The sequence below is a fragment of the Physella acuta genome, unplaced genomic scaffold (assembly GCF_028476545.2).
Source record: "Physella acuta isolate Inbredline_101_S28 unplaced genomic scaffold, ASM2847654v3 ptg000133l, whole genome shotgun sequence".
Classification (NCBI taxonomy): domain Eukaryota; kingdom Metazoa; phylum Mollusca; class Gastropoda; family Physidae; genus Physella; species Physella acuta.
In genome coordinates, this window is record NW_026731652.1 from 285,612 (window position 1) to 304,576 (window position 18,965).

The window sequence follows — 18,965 nt, forward strand, 5'->3', positions numbered from 1 at the left end:
CCAGTAATCAAATAGCTCAGCAGACCTTTAGACGACATAAGCAGTAGTACCACAATTTTAATTATCCTTCAAAACAGCCTACGTCACGACCATGGGAGGCTAGGCCATACGTCAGACGATAGAGGTGACGACGTACTTTTGGTCAACAAATTAAGCTAGCCCAGTGCAGTAACTCGTCCAACCAGGACCCACACATGCCTAGCATAACATTTGGTAGCAAGCTTGTAGGCCTCACATTTATCAACATTATAGTCATCACATTTGGTAGCAAGCTTCAAACTCTAACCATTTATCAACATTATAGTCATCACATTTGGTAGCAAGCTTCAAACCCTAACCATTTATCAACATTATAGTCGGCAGCTTAACCAACCCCACAATAAGCAAGAGCCATCCATGCTGCCATTTAACTCAACATTCAAACACATCTTAAGGGAACACTAACACAAGATATTTTACTCAGCAATCACTCAAAACATAATGTGTGACTCGCCAATCACCCAACACAATATATAAATACTCATTACAAGATATATAACTCACAAATCACAACATAATTATGTTAAACTCACCTATCACCCACCCAACCCACTGCAACCAACTACATACTTACTACCACTACTCATCTTTCAACATGAAATATGCAAACACGTAATATGCACGAAACGTGTGAACAAAATCACAATCGACTTAAGTGTAATTTTTATACTGATTTACATACGTTAGTGGTTAGTGAAGTGACCATTCATACATCGCCATTGCCATGAGGTGGAAATTAAACAGGTTTTTTACAATGTTTAACACAATTATTTCAGTTTACGTTAAACATTCATCATTCAGTGATTTTTTTAAATCATAAAACATTCAGCCTTGCGTGTGATTTTGTCATTTCTTACAGCCAGACTAAATACATGTCATCAGACTAACAATTATATCACATCGAAATAACATTATATTGTCATTACATCCTTATACATATCGCATCATCAATCCGATATTTTACATCACAGTCAACAAGCTATCACAACATCAACATCACAATCCCACAACATTACGATGTCATTACATCTGTTTGAATGACGTCACAACGTCAAGATCACAATCATCATAACAACATCACAATTACAATCATGTTACAACATCATGTTTAATAATGGTATCAGAATATCACTGCAGTTATTTCAAAACCGAAACCTCACCATCACACTCAGAATAACACAATTACCCCCACGCACCAATAGGCCCACACTACACATCAACATTATACTTTTAATAAAACAAGAGAAGAAAAACTTGACTCGATAGCAAAAGGTTGACTCGGCAGCTAAAATGTTGACTAGGCATCTACATGTTGACGATAGCAGCTGAAATAATGTACGAATGATGGGAGAGACAAGACAAACATGACCTAATCAAGACAATATGGTGTAATACTCAATGCTAATAATGTTGTTGATTATATGAACAATATTGCCGGTACTGCTTTTACCAAATATCAGACACATTATATATATATATATATATATATATATATATATATATATATATATATATATATATATATATATATATAATATGTAAATACTTATACATACATGTATTAATAATAAATACAAATAGGCGTCATTCTTGATAGACAATACTTTTGACATTAATCGAATGGGTGAATTTGATGTTTGTTAAGCCATACGTAAGTCATATCCAGGACCAAAGTATGACACTGAAGTTTGGACACAATGCACTAGAAAAGTGCAAGTTATTTTCACACCTACACCATCATCTGACAATGTTTGGTTTGGGCAGTCAAGTACAGCAGGTGTGTGGGACAATGGTCTGAGATGCAGTACCCAACATCGACCACACACGCTCTGCAACTTAATGTTTTGATGTTCGTCGATGTGTGTTTGATATAAGGAACAGAATGATGACTCGACCTTATGTGCTGAAGTATTTGTTCTGTTTAACCAGAGACACCCCGTTTTTGTCAATACCTGGTCAGCAGTTTTAGAAATCACCATTGTGTCTAAAAACTTAATGTATTTTTATGCCACCTAACACTTGCAGGTTAAAGAAATCAATCATCAAATACTTGCGTTCCACTTTGTAGCTTCACTAAATATAACTTGCATTAGTTTTTCCTGGAAACTTTACCAAAATCTCATATCCTGAGTTGCTTCATGAAACTTCACTCAATTCGGAAACGAAAACTTCGGTGCTGAATTTTCACCTGAATTTTCATTTGTGATCTAATTCCCTCAATTTTAACCCTTATTTAATTTTTTTTATAAAAACAATGAATTAGAAAAAAAAAAGAAACAATTTTTTCACAATCCTTTCTGAAAATGCCCATCTCATTTATTGATGAATATTGATTATATAGATGCTTATCCCGTGGTTTGATGATCTGAAAACACAAACAACAGAAGCCGAAATAACTATTGCAGCCAGCGGGAATCGAACCCCGGCCGACTACGACTCGTCCCCGAATCCCTTGAGCTGAGGCGGCTCCCGCTTGATCTGCCAGATAAAGATGATCATCAGCCCGACGAAGTTGGTGACGACGTAGAAGCTGAAGATGACGCGGTCTGTCACCAGCCCCACTACACGCCACTCGTGGTAGATCTTGTCCTTCTCCGCCGCCTTAGCCTTCTTTTCTCGAACTTTCTCCAGCATGTCCCGGATAGCCTTTACCTCTTCCAGCACCTGCAGTTGGAGAAATGGTCTGACTCACGTTGTGGCATTTAACTAGAATACTGACACAACTAAAACCAGTGTTACTTCCAGACTTTTTTCTCTAGGGGGGGGGGGGCACTTGATATTTTCGGGGGGGGGGGGGGATGACACACTGGTAAAAGTATATGTTTTCTATATAAATTCCAAAGCCCCCCCCCCCAGGAAGAGATGCCTGGAAGAAATTCTGACTAAAACTGACACCGATGTTGAGAAATGTTAACCAATTATACCTTTACTTGGGTTATCAACAGTGCCCTGACTTAAGATTTATAACATCAATGCCTTTAATCTATGCCCTTAAAAAAAGGGCACACTATTTTTACCACAGATGAAGACCGTTGACCTTTGACCTACCTGTAGGTTGGACTGACTGTGAGACAGGTACTCATCTCCGATGGGAGGGAAGGCAAACCCCGGCCCACCCCTTCCATCCAGGCCGTTCCCTCCCCCTCCTCCACACATATCCTGCTCCTGCTGACGTTTCTCGGCGCCATTGTCTAGCAGACGTACCTGCAGATTGATAGGACATAGTAGGACATCTGGCTAACGTCATTGGTAGGACATTGTAGGACATCTGGTTAACGTCATTGGTAGGACATTGTAGGACATCTAGCTAACGTCATTGATAGGACATTGTGGGACATCTGGCTAACGTCATTGGTAGGACATTGTAGGACATCTGGCTAACGTCATTGGTAGGACATAGGACATCTGGCTAAGTCAATGATAGGACATAGGACAACTGGGTAACGTCATTGATAGGACATCTGGCTAATGTTAAGCTAAAATAATTGATAAACTTGGTAACGTCAAATTATAAGACATAATACCTCAATTTGGTAAAATAATGTCGTGTATATGATTTAACATAATTTAAAAATACTATCAACTTTTTCTACCTCAAAACAGATACATTGTAATATTAATTATTATTTATGATTAATTAAACGGATTCACTTAACGTGTTTATAGTTGTATATTTTGACTATAGCGAATCATCTAAATTGAAAAATTTTAAATACAATTTTTTTGTAGTATTTCAACATTTGATCAATAGATCTCGAATTTGAATTTCGCAAAAAAAAAAAAATAGGAATTTTTTTCCATTATAAATAAATTATACGTTTCCATTTCATTTCATCGATATGGGTCAAATCCGGGTATGCTTACAAAGGTCATTGACAATTTCAAGACAATGGTCACTGACAATTTCAAGACAAAGGCCACTGACAATTTCAAGACCTTTGAAAATCTTAACCCCTATCAAGTATTTTGCAGATCAAAAGATTATTTCTTCGCGTGGTTACAAAACCAATTATCTCTTAAATAAAACTGTGCTCGCTAATTAAAGACGGTTCCTTTAATATCCAATCCATATTTTTAAACTGGCCGCTTAAAAAAAAACAGCTATGTAAATTAACATGGACAGAACGTGCCAGCGTACGCACTCGACATTTCACCAAAAGGTTTTTGAAATCATTCAACTATTTTTACACGGCACACGAGGTTTCCGCGAAGCTAAGAGCGTCTTAATTTCTACACGATCGAGACGTGTTGACTCCGCGGAGCATGGGACGAGGGAAAAAACGCGAGCAGGAAATGGCCTGTTTTAAGATTCATGTCGTGAGATTAGGGATTCTGATGAATGCTCGATCCGGGCCCCAGCCATCGCTTATTATTCAGGAAAAGCGGCTTGTCCTGCATGGTGTAGCCAGCGTGTCCCCTTGCCAGATTGTAATCAGTGCTTTAAGTGGTTTTTCTGCCAGGAAATCGTTTTGAAACAAACCGAAATTTAATTCTAATTTCTGGCCAAAAATAAAATGTGTTTAAAAATGGCAAGGGCGTGTTGAAATGTGCAGAGGAAAACAGAAAGGAAACCTGCTCTGCAAGTGGGGGATTAAATATTAATTAAGATCTGATATTTAAATCTGTGATGTTTGATTTCAGTCGACTGATTTGCTAACGCACATTGCATGACATTTTTAACCAAGAAAGCGTGTAGGAAACTCGTAAAAAAATTATCGAGTTAAGATTAAGATTGATGCGACCTACAAAATGTATAAAAAAATCTAACGTTTTTCTTAAAACTATATTTTTCCTAACGCTATTCTCTGGTCAATCTGTTTGTCTGTGTGTATGATGGGGGAAGGGGAGGGGGGGGGGGGTGAGAGAAGATGAACAACCTCCCACCCAACAATTTAAATCCCCATTTGCATGAAGACAGGCATCCTGTCCTGAATTAGAATTTAAAATCCTGCCCGATTCCAAGCATAACACCCACACCTCACCCCCACCCCCAACCCGTGACTGAGGCATGGCTACACACCCCACCCCAGCCCGTGACTGAGACATGGCTACACACCCCACCCCACCCCAGCCCGTGACTGAGACATGGCTACACACCCCACCCCACCCCCAGCCCGTGACTGAGGCTACTCACCCCACTCCACCCCACCCCACCCCAGCCCGTGACTGAGGCATGGCTAACCTGAGCGAACGAAATGTCTGTATAGGGGTACTGCGGCCTGTTGGTGTCGCCACCTACCCGTCCGGCGTTCCACCGCTTCTTGGGGGGTCCGGCCACCACGGGGGCGTTCTCTTTCTCCAGGAACTGGTCGGTGATGCACAGGATACGCGCCATGAAGTTTATCATAAACTGGAATGTGAGCAGACGACATTCATTAGACAGCAGAAACCAAACGACACAAAACGTGTGGAATTCATCATAACCTGGTGAATTCATCATGTAGAAATAAAAATAAAATTTCTTCCAATTTACAAACCATGCTTTGCTGATTAAAAATAATTTGAATTTTTAATATCGAAATGTATAGATTAAAATAAAAACTTATTTCCAATTCATAATTTTTTAAATTGCTTATCCGTCCACATCATTTTGTATTTCAAGTGTCTAAGATTACGATACGCTGACCTATGTGTGTGTGTAGGGTTAGGGTTAAAGAACGTTAGGGATTAATTTTTTAACCTTATGTGTCGTTATCGACGGTACTAAATTTACCAAATCTAATACTCGACTTTTTCACAACTGTAACGTTGTCGATTCGATCACAACATTACAGATGTAATGATTTTAGCTCGATGTTATTATTGTTGCAGGGGTGTAATTTTATGTAATAAAAAAAATTTAAGAGCACTAAGAATACCCCATGACTATTATTACACACAGTGAAAACTTTTTGAGTGTTAAATAATGAAAGGACAAGAAAATTATAGAAATAAGTTGAAAAGAAATAGAAATTTAAAAAAGGACAAAAAAAAAGCATAAAAGGCTGTTGTATAATGTATAGTGCCTATGCACCGCTGTGAGTTGAAAAAGCAAAGAAGAAGAAGAGTTCAATAACCCTAACCCTAACTGTAACAATTAAACGTAACGGTAAATAGTAGTCCACTCGTCCATCTACCGGAAGATCTAGAAATGACGTATGGTCGAGTACCGAAACCCTAGCAGTGAAATTGGGAATTTCCGTTTATAAATTTAGTCAGTGACGTCAGAACCGTCTCGTTTAGAGCGCGGGGCTGATATTCGGGTCTGTGGGGGTTGTTTAGGGTGTGCCGTATTTGTCTGCCGGACCCCCGGGCTAATACTAAGGTCAACAGGGCCCAACAGTGCTGACGTCTGGGGCTGGCTCTGATTACAGCAGACGACTGGTTATGATAGCAGGATAAACTTGTCATTTTCACAATTGTCTCGCCTGGCTCCCCCATCCGCCATCTTGTCAAGTCTGGCATCTCTAACACATTTATCTGGCATACATTTCTATCTGGCATACATTTCTATCTGGCATACATTTCTATCTGGCATACATTTCTATCTGGCATACATTTCTATCTGGCATACATTTCTATCTGGCATACATTTCTATCTGGCATACATTTCTATCTGGCATACATTTCTATCTGGCATACATTTCTATTTTTTTTTCTATTGATTTCACAGAGAAAAAAAACGACGTTTCTTTGATGTATTTTACGTTTGTAATATATTGCATACGTTTATCTATTTAGCATATTTGCTTAAAAATCTGGTTTTGAAAAGTTTAAATTTAAATAAATTCTTATTTTATGCGACTCGTATTCCTAATCAGATCTGCATAAATCAGTTCTCGCCAGGACTTAAAAAAAAGCTACAAACAAACAAACAAAAACAACTAACAATCTGTACAAAACTAACCAAACCAATATTTGTAATGAGAAATATCCAGATAAACTATAGACAGGATTATCGAGTGTATAATGACTAGTGTTTAGTCTATCATAAATAAGGTGACCCGTCAAAAGAGCGCACGACAAAAGAGCGCCGACATAAGAGCGCAGACAAAAGAGCGCCGACATAAGAGCGCCGACAAAAGAGCGCAGACAAAAGAGCGCCGACATAAGAGCGCAGTCAATTAAAAAAACACATGTTGTACGCTAAACGAATATGACAAGGTTAACACTTGTTTTAATTAGACAATCGGCGAGAAAACGACGTCTTTATTTATATATTATGGTTACCACGTTATGAATGCAGTTTGAAAATAGTTCTAACCCAAGTAACATGGAGAAGATCGAATCACAGAAAGGGAAGGTTATTATATTGGTCGAAGGCTACAGATATAGACAGGACAGAGCAAATGCTGATGGAAGTACGACATGGAGATGCTGCAAGAAAGATGGCTGCCGAGGACGGATGAAAATGCTGAACGATGTTGTTCTGTCATCATCAGAACACAATAACGCAGCTGCCATACCCAAATCCGCAGAACGTTGCAGAGATAATTCCTGAACCTCTTCAAACGACAACCAGAAGCTTCAAAGAACAAATATGTTCAGCTGAACCGAAGATTGCAGGGGATTGCTTCAACCAATGCTAATGATTCAATGATGGACTACCTACGAGGTATAGCCCACAACTTAGCAATATAAATGCAACTATAAAGAAACGTTTTATTAATTTTAAATTATTTTCATTTTGTTACATTTCATTTCAGTTTATATTCTCACTTTAGGCCTAACATTTAAAATCTTTGTATGTGTTATTAGATTGCGTTTTGAATAATTATTGGACTCTACGTTGGTTGTACCAGTTTTTTAGTTAAAGAAACTGAACATTTAGTTTTTTAATGAAACAATAAAGAGTTAACATCAAACAATACCTTCTGATCTGAGTTAATTTTCTTGTTTTTATTTATTATATATGGTTTTTCGATATTTAGTTTGCGCTCTTATGTCGGCGCTCTTTTGTCGGGAAATTAGTGCGCTCTTATGTCGACGCTCTTATGTCGGCGCTCTTTTGTCTGCGCTCTTATGCCGGCGCTCTTTTGTCGTGCGCTCTTTTGACGGGGTGCCCATAAATAATACGGGGCACACAATGTTATTTCAACGTCAGAGATAGACGCAGGTACAGAATAGTGTTCTAGTAAAGACATAACAGGTTTGTCTAACGGTGGTGTGTGGAAGTGTTGGGTTCGGATCCCACGTACATTGATTCTTTTGCACCAAATATATTTAAAAACAACCTTCTACCCAGAATATTTAACTGGCTACTTTTAACACGCACTAGATCTCAATTATCACCCAGCTCGTGATGTATCACAAATACTTGTTAAGCACGACAAATGCTTCGTACCACACCACAAATCCCACTTACCACTCAATGACAGATCGTACTTACCACACCACAAATAATATTTACCATTTACCACTTATCAAATCCCATTTACCCCTTACCGAACGAGAAAGCCTACTTATTTCACCCCACGTACCATTCAATGACAGATCGAATTTACCACACCACTAATCCCACTTACCACTCGTCGAATCCCACTTACCACTTACTTGACAATGAAATCCCACTTACCACTTACCTGACAATAAAATCCCACTTACCAGTGATCAAATCCCACTTACCACTGATCAAATCCCACTTACCACTGATAAAATCCCACTTACCTGACAATATAATCCCACTTACCACTCACCAAATCCCACTTACCACTCACCAAATCCCACTTACCACTGATCAAATCCCACTTACCACTGATAAAATCCCACTTACCTGACAATATAATCCCACTTACCACTCACCAAATCCCACTTACCACTGATCAAACCCACTTACCACTGATCAAATCCCACTTACCACTTATCAAATCCCACTTACCACTGATCATATCCCACTTACCACTGATCAAATCCCACTTACCACTGATCAAATCCCACTTACCACTTACCACACATGTACTTACCACTGATCAACTCACACTTACCACTGATCAAATCCCACTTACCACTTACCACACAAGTACTTACCACTGATCAACTCACACTTACCACTGATCAAATCCCACTTACCACTGATCAAATCCCACTTACCACTCTGAGACACTTGGGTACACGGTTGATCCGGACCCCCCGGAAGTGCATGTTGGCCACCACACAGGCCAGGATCTCAGACAGCGTTATCATGATCATGTTCATGCAGAAGTAAGCACCTGAAAGGTCAAGGTCAAACATGGACCATGTTACAGTTGAGAGGTCAAAGGTCAAAGGTCAAACACGTCGGACAACGTTATCATGATCATGTCCATGCAGAAGTAAGCACCTGAAAGGTCAAGGTCAAACATAGGCCCATGTTAGTGTTGAGAGGTCAAAGGTCAAACATGTTACATCAACGTTATCATGATCATGAGAGTCTATAGAAAATAATAATTGCTACAGGAATTTAAAACCTTTAGTCGGAATGGTCTATTTACAACTCACCAATTAAGGGAAAGGCCCGAGTCATATTTACCTATTGAAGGAATGGCCAAAGCAGAACTCACCATTTAAATAAATGGCTATGTTCTACTCGCCAATAAAAGGAATGGGGATGTTCTGCTCACCAAATAATGGAAAGGCGAAAGCAGAACTTACCAATTAAGCAGAGCTTTCAAATTCAAGAGACGGTGATATTCCACTCATCAATTCAAAGAATGGTGATGTTCTACTCACCAATTAAAGGAATGGTCGAAGTAAAACTCACCAATTAAAGGAGTGACCGAATCAGAACTCACCAATTAAAGGAATGACCAAATCAGAACTCACAAATTAAAGGAATAGTCGAATCAGAACTCACCAATTAAAGGAACGACCTAATTAGAACTCACCAATTAAAGGAATGGTTGATGCGGCTTTGGGTGTCGACTCGGCCAAAAGCAGCAGCAAGACAAAGAAAGCCAAGAAGATGTTCATACCTGAAACAGGGGAGATAAAATATGCTTAAAATGTAGAACGGACCCCGTAAATGAGTTTTGTGCCCGTCTCGTGTTTGGGTGATTACATTTACGCCGGGGGTGGGGGTGGGGGTGTTGGCAGAATTTGAGCCCCAGCATCTCAGGCCTTTAATGGACAAAAATAAAATTGCTGAACGTTATATGGGACTTTTTTTTATTATTCCTGGGTGGCATGTTGATGTGTCAAATAGAGAGGGTGTTGTAGCGTAATGGAAGCAATTAGCGCTACCCTCACTGTGTGTGTGTGTGGGGGGGGGGGGGGGGTTAGGGACGGCGGGAAGCAGACATTTTTTTTCCAATCAAGAAAAATGTGTAGCTATCAGTGAATTAAGCAATTAACTAATTGCACTTTATAAAAAGTACTTTTTTGCACTTTTTGTAAACATTTTTATAATTACAAAGGCTAGTGACTCGCGGGTATCCAAATATAATGTCACCTTGGCTGTTAACTTTAGGGACCTACCTAATGTCAACTTGGCTGTTAACTTTAGGAACACTCAAACGTCACCTTCCTAATGTCAACTTGCGTAACGACTATAAGACACCAAATGTCACCTACCTAATGTCAACTTGGCTGGCGACTCTGGGGGCACCCAGAAGATGACCATGGTGAGCAGTGAGAGAAGGGCGCAGGGCATGATGAGGATGAAGGTGTAAAACGCCACCCGACGCCTCAAGACGAGCTTAAACTTGAGGTCAGGGTAGGGCTCAGGGCAGCACGTGTATTTCTTGATGTTACGGTGACCTGGGGAGGGGAAGGTAGGGGTCAGTACCGAAAGTTTAGTTTTAATACACAAGCTTTAGGATTATTAAGGGCATTGACCCAGGTAATGAGGTGGGCGTGGTCGGGTCGGTTGAGCTCATAGTTGTTGAACCGAATAGCCCCACGTTCGACCCCGTGCAGATGAGGAGATAGCGACTCATCTAGGAGAGACAACTCCAAAATAATAAAACTGCTGCCCTGTTAATAAATTTATACTTAGTTCTGTTGGAGGGAATCTCTTGGAAAAAGAACGAAAAAGAGAACGAAGAAGAAGAAGGCCCAGTTAGTCTTCGTTTGAAATATATTGATCCTTGGCTGATGCAGCTAATCTTTAATTTAAGTATACTAGCTGAAATAATCTTCAATTTATGAATTTTAACCATGTTAATAGTTTACTTTAAATATATTAATTCAATTCTTCTTTACCTCAAGACTTTACCTCGGACAACTTATGTTTACGTGTCAAAATAAGATATTTGTGTGCGTTTTGTGTAGGCCCACACGGATAACTTTAGTACATCGACATTGTCGAAACTATTAAAATAGACACAAGTGAAAAAAAATTGTGCCTATTCAAACTAGTTCAAATTTAAACCCCTTTAAGTTCAGACACAAAAAAGATTTGTGTTACAAACCAGTTCAAATTTAAACCACTTAAATAGACTTCGGACACAAAGAAGATTAGTATTACAAAAGTAAACCAGAAATCATTGTAACCAAGCGCAATCTCACTGACTGACATCGTATTTCTTGAACAGGAAACCAGATAACGAAACCGGAAGCAGATGTCTCTCGAACAAAAGAAATCTTGAAGTAATTACCTGAGTTTTCGATAATGGTCCACTCGTTGTTCTCGATGTAATCTGTTAGCTCAAATTGTTGTCTTCCTGTTCGTGATATATATATATATATATATATATATATATATATATATATATATATATATATATATATATATATATAAAACATAAAGGATGAGACTGAAATGAGTCTATAAGCTCGATAAAATGACTACAATCGTTATAAATTTTATATCGCTAAGTGACTGAGTCAAATGACCTTTGAAATGACCAACTCAAATGACCTGAAATAAAATGTATGTCTAGCTTGAAGCCGTTGTAGGTCCAGGAGCCAAACTTGAGCACACACGTCTGCTCGTCAAAGGGGAAATACAGCGTGTCAAACGCACACGAGCTGCGCAGGATGGCTTGGGGCATCCAGAGTAGCGCCCCGTTGTGGTTGACGACAACCAGGGCGTTCCTCTGTTCCTGTAGGCGGTCGTCGGCGCTGGGGAAACATCGGGGAGGTAACTTAAACATCTTAAGTAAGGGGGGATAATGGGAGGTAACTTAAACATCTTTAGTAAGGGGAGATAAAGGGAGGTAACTTAAACATCTTAAGTAAGGGGTGATAATGGGGGAAATAAAGGGAGGTAACATCAACATCTTTAGTAAGGGGAGATATTTGTTGAAATAAAGAGAGGTAACATAAACACCTTAATTAAGGGGAGATAATAATTGACAAGAAGGGAGGTAACTTAAACATCTTAAGTAAGGGGAGATATTGGATGAAAAGGGAGGTACTTAAATATCTTCAATAAGAGGAGATACTATGTAAAACAAATAGAAATTACTTAATCATATTAAATAAGGGGAGGTAATGTTGAAATAAAGGGAGTTGACTTAAGCATCCTAAATAAAGGGAGATAATGGGTGAAACAAAAGGAGGTAACCAAAACATTGTAAATAAAGGAAGCTACTTACTACATCTATTAAAGGAAGGAGGAATTTAATGTAACTTAAAGAATTTAAATAAAAAGACGTAGCTTAACGTTCTTAAACGGGGTGAGATAATGATATATTAAATAAAGTGATATTTTCTAAAGATTTAAAATAAATGCTGGTAACCTTGCGATTTTAATTCGTGGAGATAGAAAGGATTTTAATATAAAATATGTAGATTAAAGAATGTGGATTTTAAAAATTAAAATAAAGTAAGATGTAATTTAAATAATAGATGTCAACATAGAGATTTAAAAAGGTCAACAATTATTGAAAGGAAGAAAGATGTTAATAAACACAAAATTTCTGTTGTATATCGCGAATGCATTTTAAAACTGTAAACTACTTTAAAGGGCACATCAGCATATAAAGAGAGCTTAAATATTTCATTGTGCATAGTTGCATCTCAATGGAGCGAAGATCTATTTAAAGGTTCATATTAGCATAACAGATGTGGATTACTGTAAGAAAAAATACTGATTAATATTAATTGAGATTAATGAATACATTAGCGTTAAAAGTGCCTGGATATATAAATATGTAAAAACTAAAACGATATGTAATAACTACTTCAATTTATTTGGTGTTTTTTTAAAATATAAGGAAAGTCTTATAACCTGTCTTATTTTTTAAAAACATACACTAACATTATACTAGGAACTCTATTGACGAATACATGTCGAGAATAGATTACGGTCGGGTTTGGTCGAGTACCTTATGGCTTAAACTTGAACAAATAGTCCTGCTAATTAATCCACCCACACAAAAACAGTCTTAAAACCCCAGCGTAATGACGTGAAAATTTTAAAAGGAGCCCTTGTTAAAATTTCCCGTGGACGGGCCCCCTCCGGTCATTTAGTCTGAGAGTCGAGTGCACTGGCAGTCAGACTTCTGTTTCCGCTCCCCGACTCGGGTTCCAATTATTCCTGCCATGCTAGTCCGGGGACCGGAAGCGAGAATTCCGCCGTATGCCTGCACTTAAAACATACCCGGCCGGTCCGACAGATGTCGCCCGTTGGTACCTCGCAGATGACGACATTATTCGAAGAAGGCTTCCGGTTGAAAGGTCAAGTCAAATGACTGTGGTCTGAGTTTCGTGGCAGTCGAGTCACGCGCGGGGACACGTGACTGTCTTGAAGGATCCACACGGTAGTTAGAGCGTGGGGAGAAAACCACACGACCACACAAGTACGAACCACACAACCACACAAGCACAAACCACTCAACCACACAAGTACAAACCACACAACCACACACGTGCAAACCACACAACCACACACGTGCAAACCACACAACCACAGAAGTACAAACCACACAACCACACACGTGCAAACCACACAACCACACACGTGCAAACCACACAACCACACAAGTACAAACCACATTAAATGTTCTCTAATAAAAACTCGACGGCTGCATAGTCAGAACGGATCCACAACCAACCACACATCCACACGACAACCAACCACACATTCACACGACAACCAACCACACATCCACACGACAACCAACCACACATCCACACGACAACCAACCACACATCCATACGACAACCAACCACACATCCACACGACAACCAACCACATATCAGTACGACCCTAAAGTCACTACAACAGCAATGATCATAATAATATCCACATGAATAACTAGCATCAACGACGCTAATTAGTTAGTAATTAGAAAAAAAAACACATGTTTTTCTGCTTAAAATCTGCACAGATATTTCTCAAAAACAAAAATAAAAAAAATAAACACCCCAAAGCAACACATTAACACAAGGAGATCACAAAAAAATGTTTACAAAATTGTAAATTTGTCAGCGTCGGAAGAAAACTGAAAGACGTCGTACACACTGTTACTACAGCTCCATCTGTTGGCGGAGAGAATCAGCTGATGTACGTATGCGGAGAGAATAAGCTGATGTACGTATGCGGAGAGAATCAGCTGGTCTACGTATGCGGAGAGAATCAGCTGGTCTACGTATGCGGAGAGAATCAGCTGATGTACGTATGCGGAGAGAATCAGCGGGTCTACGTATGCGGATAGAATCAGGTGATGTACGTATGCGGAGAGAATCAGCTGATGTACGTATGCGGATAGAATCAGCTGGTCTACGTATGCGGAGAGAATCAGCTGATGTACGTATGCGGAGAGAATCAGCTGGTCTACGTATGCGGAGAGAATCAGGTGATGTACGTATGCGGATAGAATCAGGTGATGTACGTATGCGGAGAGAATCAGCTGGTCTACGTATGCGGAGAGAATCAGCTGATGTACGTATGCGGAGAGAATCAGCTGGTCTACGTATGCGGAGAGAATCAGCTGATGTACGTATGCGGATAGAATCAGGTGATGTACGTATGCGGATAGAATCAGGTGATGTACGTATGCGGATAGAATCAGGTGATGTACGTATGCGGAGAGAATCAGCTGGTCTACGTATGCGGAGAGAATCAGCTGATGTACGTATGCGGAGAGAATCAGCTGGTCTACGTATGCGAAGAGAATCAGCTGATGTACGTATGCGGATAGAATCAGCTGATGTACGTATGCGGAGAGAATCAGGTGATGTACGTATGCGGATAGAATCAGGTGATGTACGTGTGCGGATAAAATCAGCTGATGTACGTATGCGGATAGAATCAGCTGATGTACGTATGCGGATAGAATCAGCTGATGTACGTATGCGGATAGAATCAGCTGATGTACGTATGCGGAGAGAATCAGCTGATGTACGTATGCGGATAGAATCAGCTGATGTACGTATGCGAAGAGAATCAGCTGATGTACGTATGCGGATAGAATCAGCTGATGTACGTATGCGGATAGAATCAGCTGGTCTACGTATGCGGAGAGAATCAGCTGATGAACGTATGCGGATAGAATCAGGTGATGTACGTATGTGGAGAGAATCAGCTGATGTACGTATGCGGAGAGAATCAGCTGATGTACGTATGCGGAGAGAATCAGCTGATGTACGTGTGCGGATAAAATCAGCTGATGTACGTATGCGGAGAGAATCAGCTGGTCTACGTATGCGGATAGAATCAGCTGATGTACGTGTGCGGATAAAATCAGCTGATGTACGTATGCGGATAGAATCAGCTGATGTACGTATGCGGATAGAATCAGCTGATGTACGTATGCGGAGAGAATCAGCTGATGTACGTATGCGGATAGAATCAGCTGATGTACGTATGTGGAGAGAATCAGCTAATGTACGTATGTGGAGAGAATCAGCTAATGTACGTATGTGGAGAGAATCAGCTGATGCGGATAGAATCAGCTGATGTACGTATGCGGATAGAATCAGCTGATGTACGTATGCGGAGAGAATCAGCTGATGTACGTATGCGGATAGAATCAGCTGATGTACGTATGTGGAGAGAATCAGCTAATGTACGTATGTGGAGAGAATCAGCTAATGTACGTATGTGGAGAGAATCAGCTGATGTACGTATGCGGATAGAATCAGCTGATGTACGTATGCGGATAGAATCAGCTGATGTACGTATGCGGAGAGAATCAGCTGATGTACGTATGCGGAGAGAATCAGCTGATGTACGTATGCGGATAGAATCAGCTGATGTACGTATGCGGAGAGAATCAGCCGATCTACGTATGCTAGTCCATCCGGCTTATATGCGAATAAAAGCATCACGCCCATAACTTGAGATAAACATTGGAGAATTAATAGCTTATCCTTTCCTTCAAATAGAAACCAATAGATCGATATTAATTGAATTCAAAGATCTGGTTAAGATCAGACACCAGACCATAATTTGTCTTGTATCTGATATGGATATTTTGGTCTCTGTTGCTGATGGATATTTTGGTCTCTCTATTGCTGGCTGCTTGTTGTTGCTGGGTCAAACGTTTTTGTGTCAGTATTGTTGTCAAGATGTTTAGATCTTTTACAAGAATTTAATTCTAGTCCCATGCTCAAGTTTTATTAAGATTGTTTGGTACCATAGGCTAGCATTCATGTAGGCTAGTGTTTCTTTAGGCTAGTGTTTCTGTAGGCTAGCGTTTCTAAGAGCTAGCGTTTCTGTAGGCTAGTGTTTCTAAGAGGTAGCGTTTCTGTAGGCTAGTGTTTCTAAGGGCTAGCGTTTATGAATACCAGTAATTCTGCTGGCTAGCCTTTCAACAGGCTAGAATTCTCATAGGCTAGCATTTTTATGGAGATGTCGTTACCCAATCGTTTTGTCTCTTGAAGGATTATCATTAAAGTTAGATGTATTAGTACTTTTTCCCACTTCTTAATTTGATATTATTAAACTTGTTATTAGATATAACTTCTTACAACATTAATTTTATTAGTTATTAGTATTAGCGAGTCGACTTCTTTAAAAACAAATACATGGATTAATAGCTACACATAAATGCAATTAAAATATAAAGGCAATTTTTAAAATACAAAACATGATAGACATTACGACATTTGGACATTTTTACTGCATTTTATAACTAAAACAACCCTTTCAAAAGAGCGCAATCTTCGGTATTACACCAGATCCAGTTAACAATACACGTAGTCAGTGTGTATAGTGTTGGCCTTAATATCAACCGACCAACTCTTATTGAAATATTTCATTGGGTGCCACAACAGATCCATTTAAATATACAAGCAGGCACCGTGTATAGTGTTGGCCTTAATATCAACCGACCAACACTTATTGAAATATTTCATTGGGTGCCACAACAGATCCATTTAAATATACAAGCAGGTACCGTGTATAGTGTTGGCCTTAATACCAACCGACCAACACTTATTGAAATATTTCATTGGGTGCCACAACAGATCCATTTAAATATACAAGCAGGCATCGTGTATAGTGTTGGCCTTAATACCAACCGACCAACATTTATTGAAATATTTCATTGGGTGCCACAACAGATCCATTTTAATATATAAGCAGGCACCATGTGTAGTGTTGGCCTTAATACCAACCGACCAACATTTATTGAAATATTTCTCTCCTTCTCCCATCCCATCTACAGCGAGGGGCGAATTCAATTAAACTCGTGACTTCCGGAGAAACGAAACCTTCCATTCAATTTGTCCGGCTTCTTGGCTGAGTGACAGCTAGGGACACGGCACTCCCACTGGCGGCCCCCAACACTACGAAACTGGAATATTAAGATTTTTATCTCTCAAATGACCTAAGTCTGGCCCCAGCAGTTGGTAGAGATGGAAGAAGCAGACAAAGTAAGATAACTGGCAATAATCAATGGAGGAGGGAAAGTTGTTGGTACTATTTGATTTATACGTGTTTTTCTACTATTTATAGTGCGCAAATAAAAAAAAAACCATATATATATATATATATATATATATATATATATATATATATATATATATATATATATATATATATATATATATATATATATATATATATATATATATATATATATATATATATATATATATATATACATGTTGACATGTGACCAATATTTTGGATTTTAAAAAGAAATGATAAGTTTTGATTCTCTCCCTTGTCTTTATTCGAAATCAAATGTAAGCATAATCAAGGGGAAACAATCTACAATCTTTTCTCAAAAGCAATCAATGCATCAGCATTGCGCAACTGCAAAACACTTAAAAAACCTTTTCTCAATCATTTAATTAATCCAATATTTTAAATTTTAGACAATACACCAAGTGCTAATTTTTTCAAATACTAAACAATTAACTTAAAATTAAAACACATTACGAACACTTTACACATTCAAAGTATCGTTTAATCTATGATTAATTACTTTCTGTTAACGATAGTCATCTGAACATAGAGACGTTCGTACTATTTTTGATGTTATCTATAGAAGGACAACGGAACCAAGGGCTTTTCTGTAACACTGACACTGTACAGAATACTGAGTTTATTATTAAGTTGAAGTAACAGACAAGCATCACCATGGGTATGCACTGGGGAGAACTGAATAAAAATATCAGGGGCATAATAACATACAGCCTCTCACCGTATGAGCAGAAAGCATTTGCTGGAGCTATATCAAAGGGAGTTCCCAACATGTTTCGCAGAGTTAAAGGACAGATTTTTAGAGTTGTACCACCTTTTGTGGTAGCCTATTTAATTTATGATTGGGCTAAGAAAGAACATGCAAGACTGCAGCGCAAAGACCCAGCTGAATTTGCCAATGATGAATAAATATTGTTACTTGATAGACTTGCTATGAACATTTACATTACCTGTTTTGCGAATGGTGTGTGTATGCCATTTGCTTTATTAAGGTGGCTGAAATTGTTTAATAAAAAACTAATTTATGAAAAAACAAATCTATGTTTCAGAGAGGACAACTGTTGTTTAAGAATCAACCAATTATGACAGTTTTGAAGGAAAAAAAACGAAGTTTAGCAAAAGTCTTGTAATCGTGCAGTAAACAGACAGA

The 18,965-nt window shown here is 38.9% G+C and overlaps 1 protein-coding gene across 1 annotated transcript in view; it reads right to left on the minus strand.

Moving 5' to 3' along the window:
- Positions 1-2,469: 2,469 nt before the first annotated feature.
- Positions 2,470-18,965, minus strand: part of LOC131935155 (neuronal acetylcholine receptor subunit alpha-2) — a 62,497-nt gene continuing 46,001 nt past the window's right edge. Inside the window, exons 4-11 of the mRNA XM_059291512.1 lie at positions 11,855-12,057; positions 11,592-11,657; positions 10,567-10,752; positions 9,882-9,968; positions 9,109-9,227; positions 5,222-5,389; positions 3,088-3,243; positions 2,470-2,703 (exon numbers count right to left, since the gene is read on the minus strand). Of these exons, the coding sequence (XP_059147495.1) occupies positions 2,470-2,703; positions 3,088-3,243; positions 5,222-5,389; positions 9,109-9,227; positions 9,882-9,968; positions 10,567-10,752; positions 11,592-11,657; positions 11,855-12,057 (1,219 nt within the window). The remainder of the gene's footprint in view (positions 2,704-3,087; positions 3,244-5,221; positions 5,390-9,108; positions 9,228-9,881; positions 9,969-10,566; positions 10,753-11,591; positions 11,658-11,854; positions 12,058-18,965) is intronic.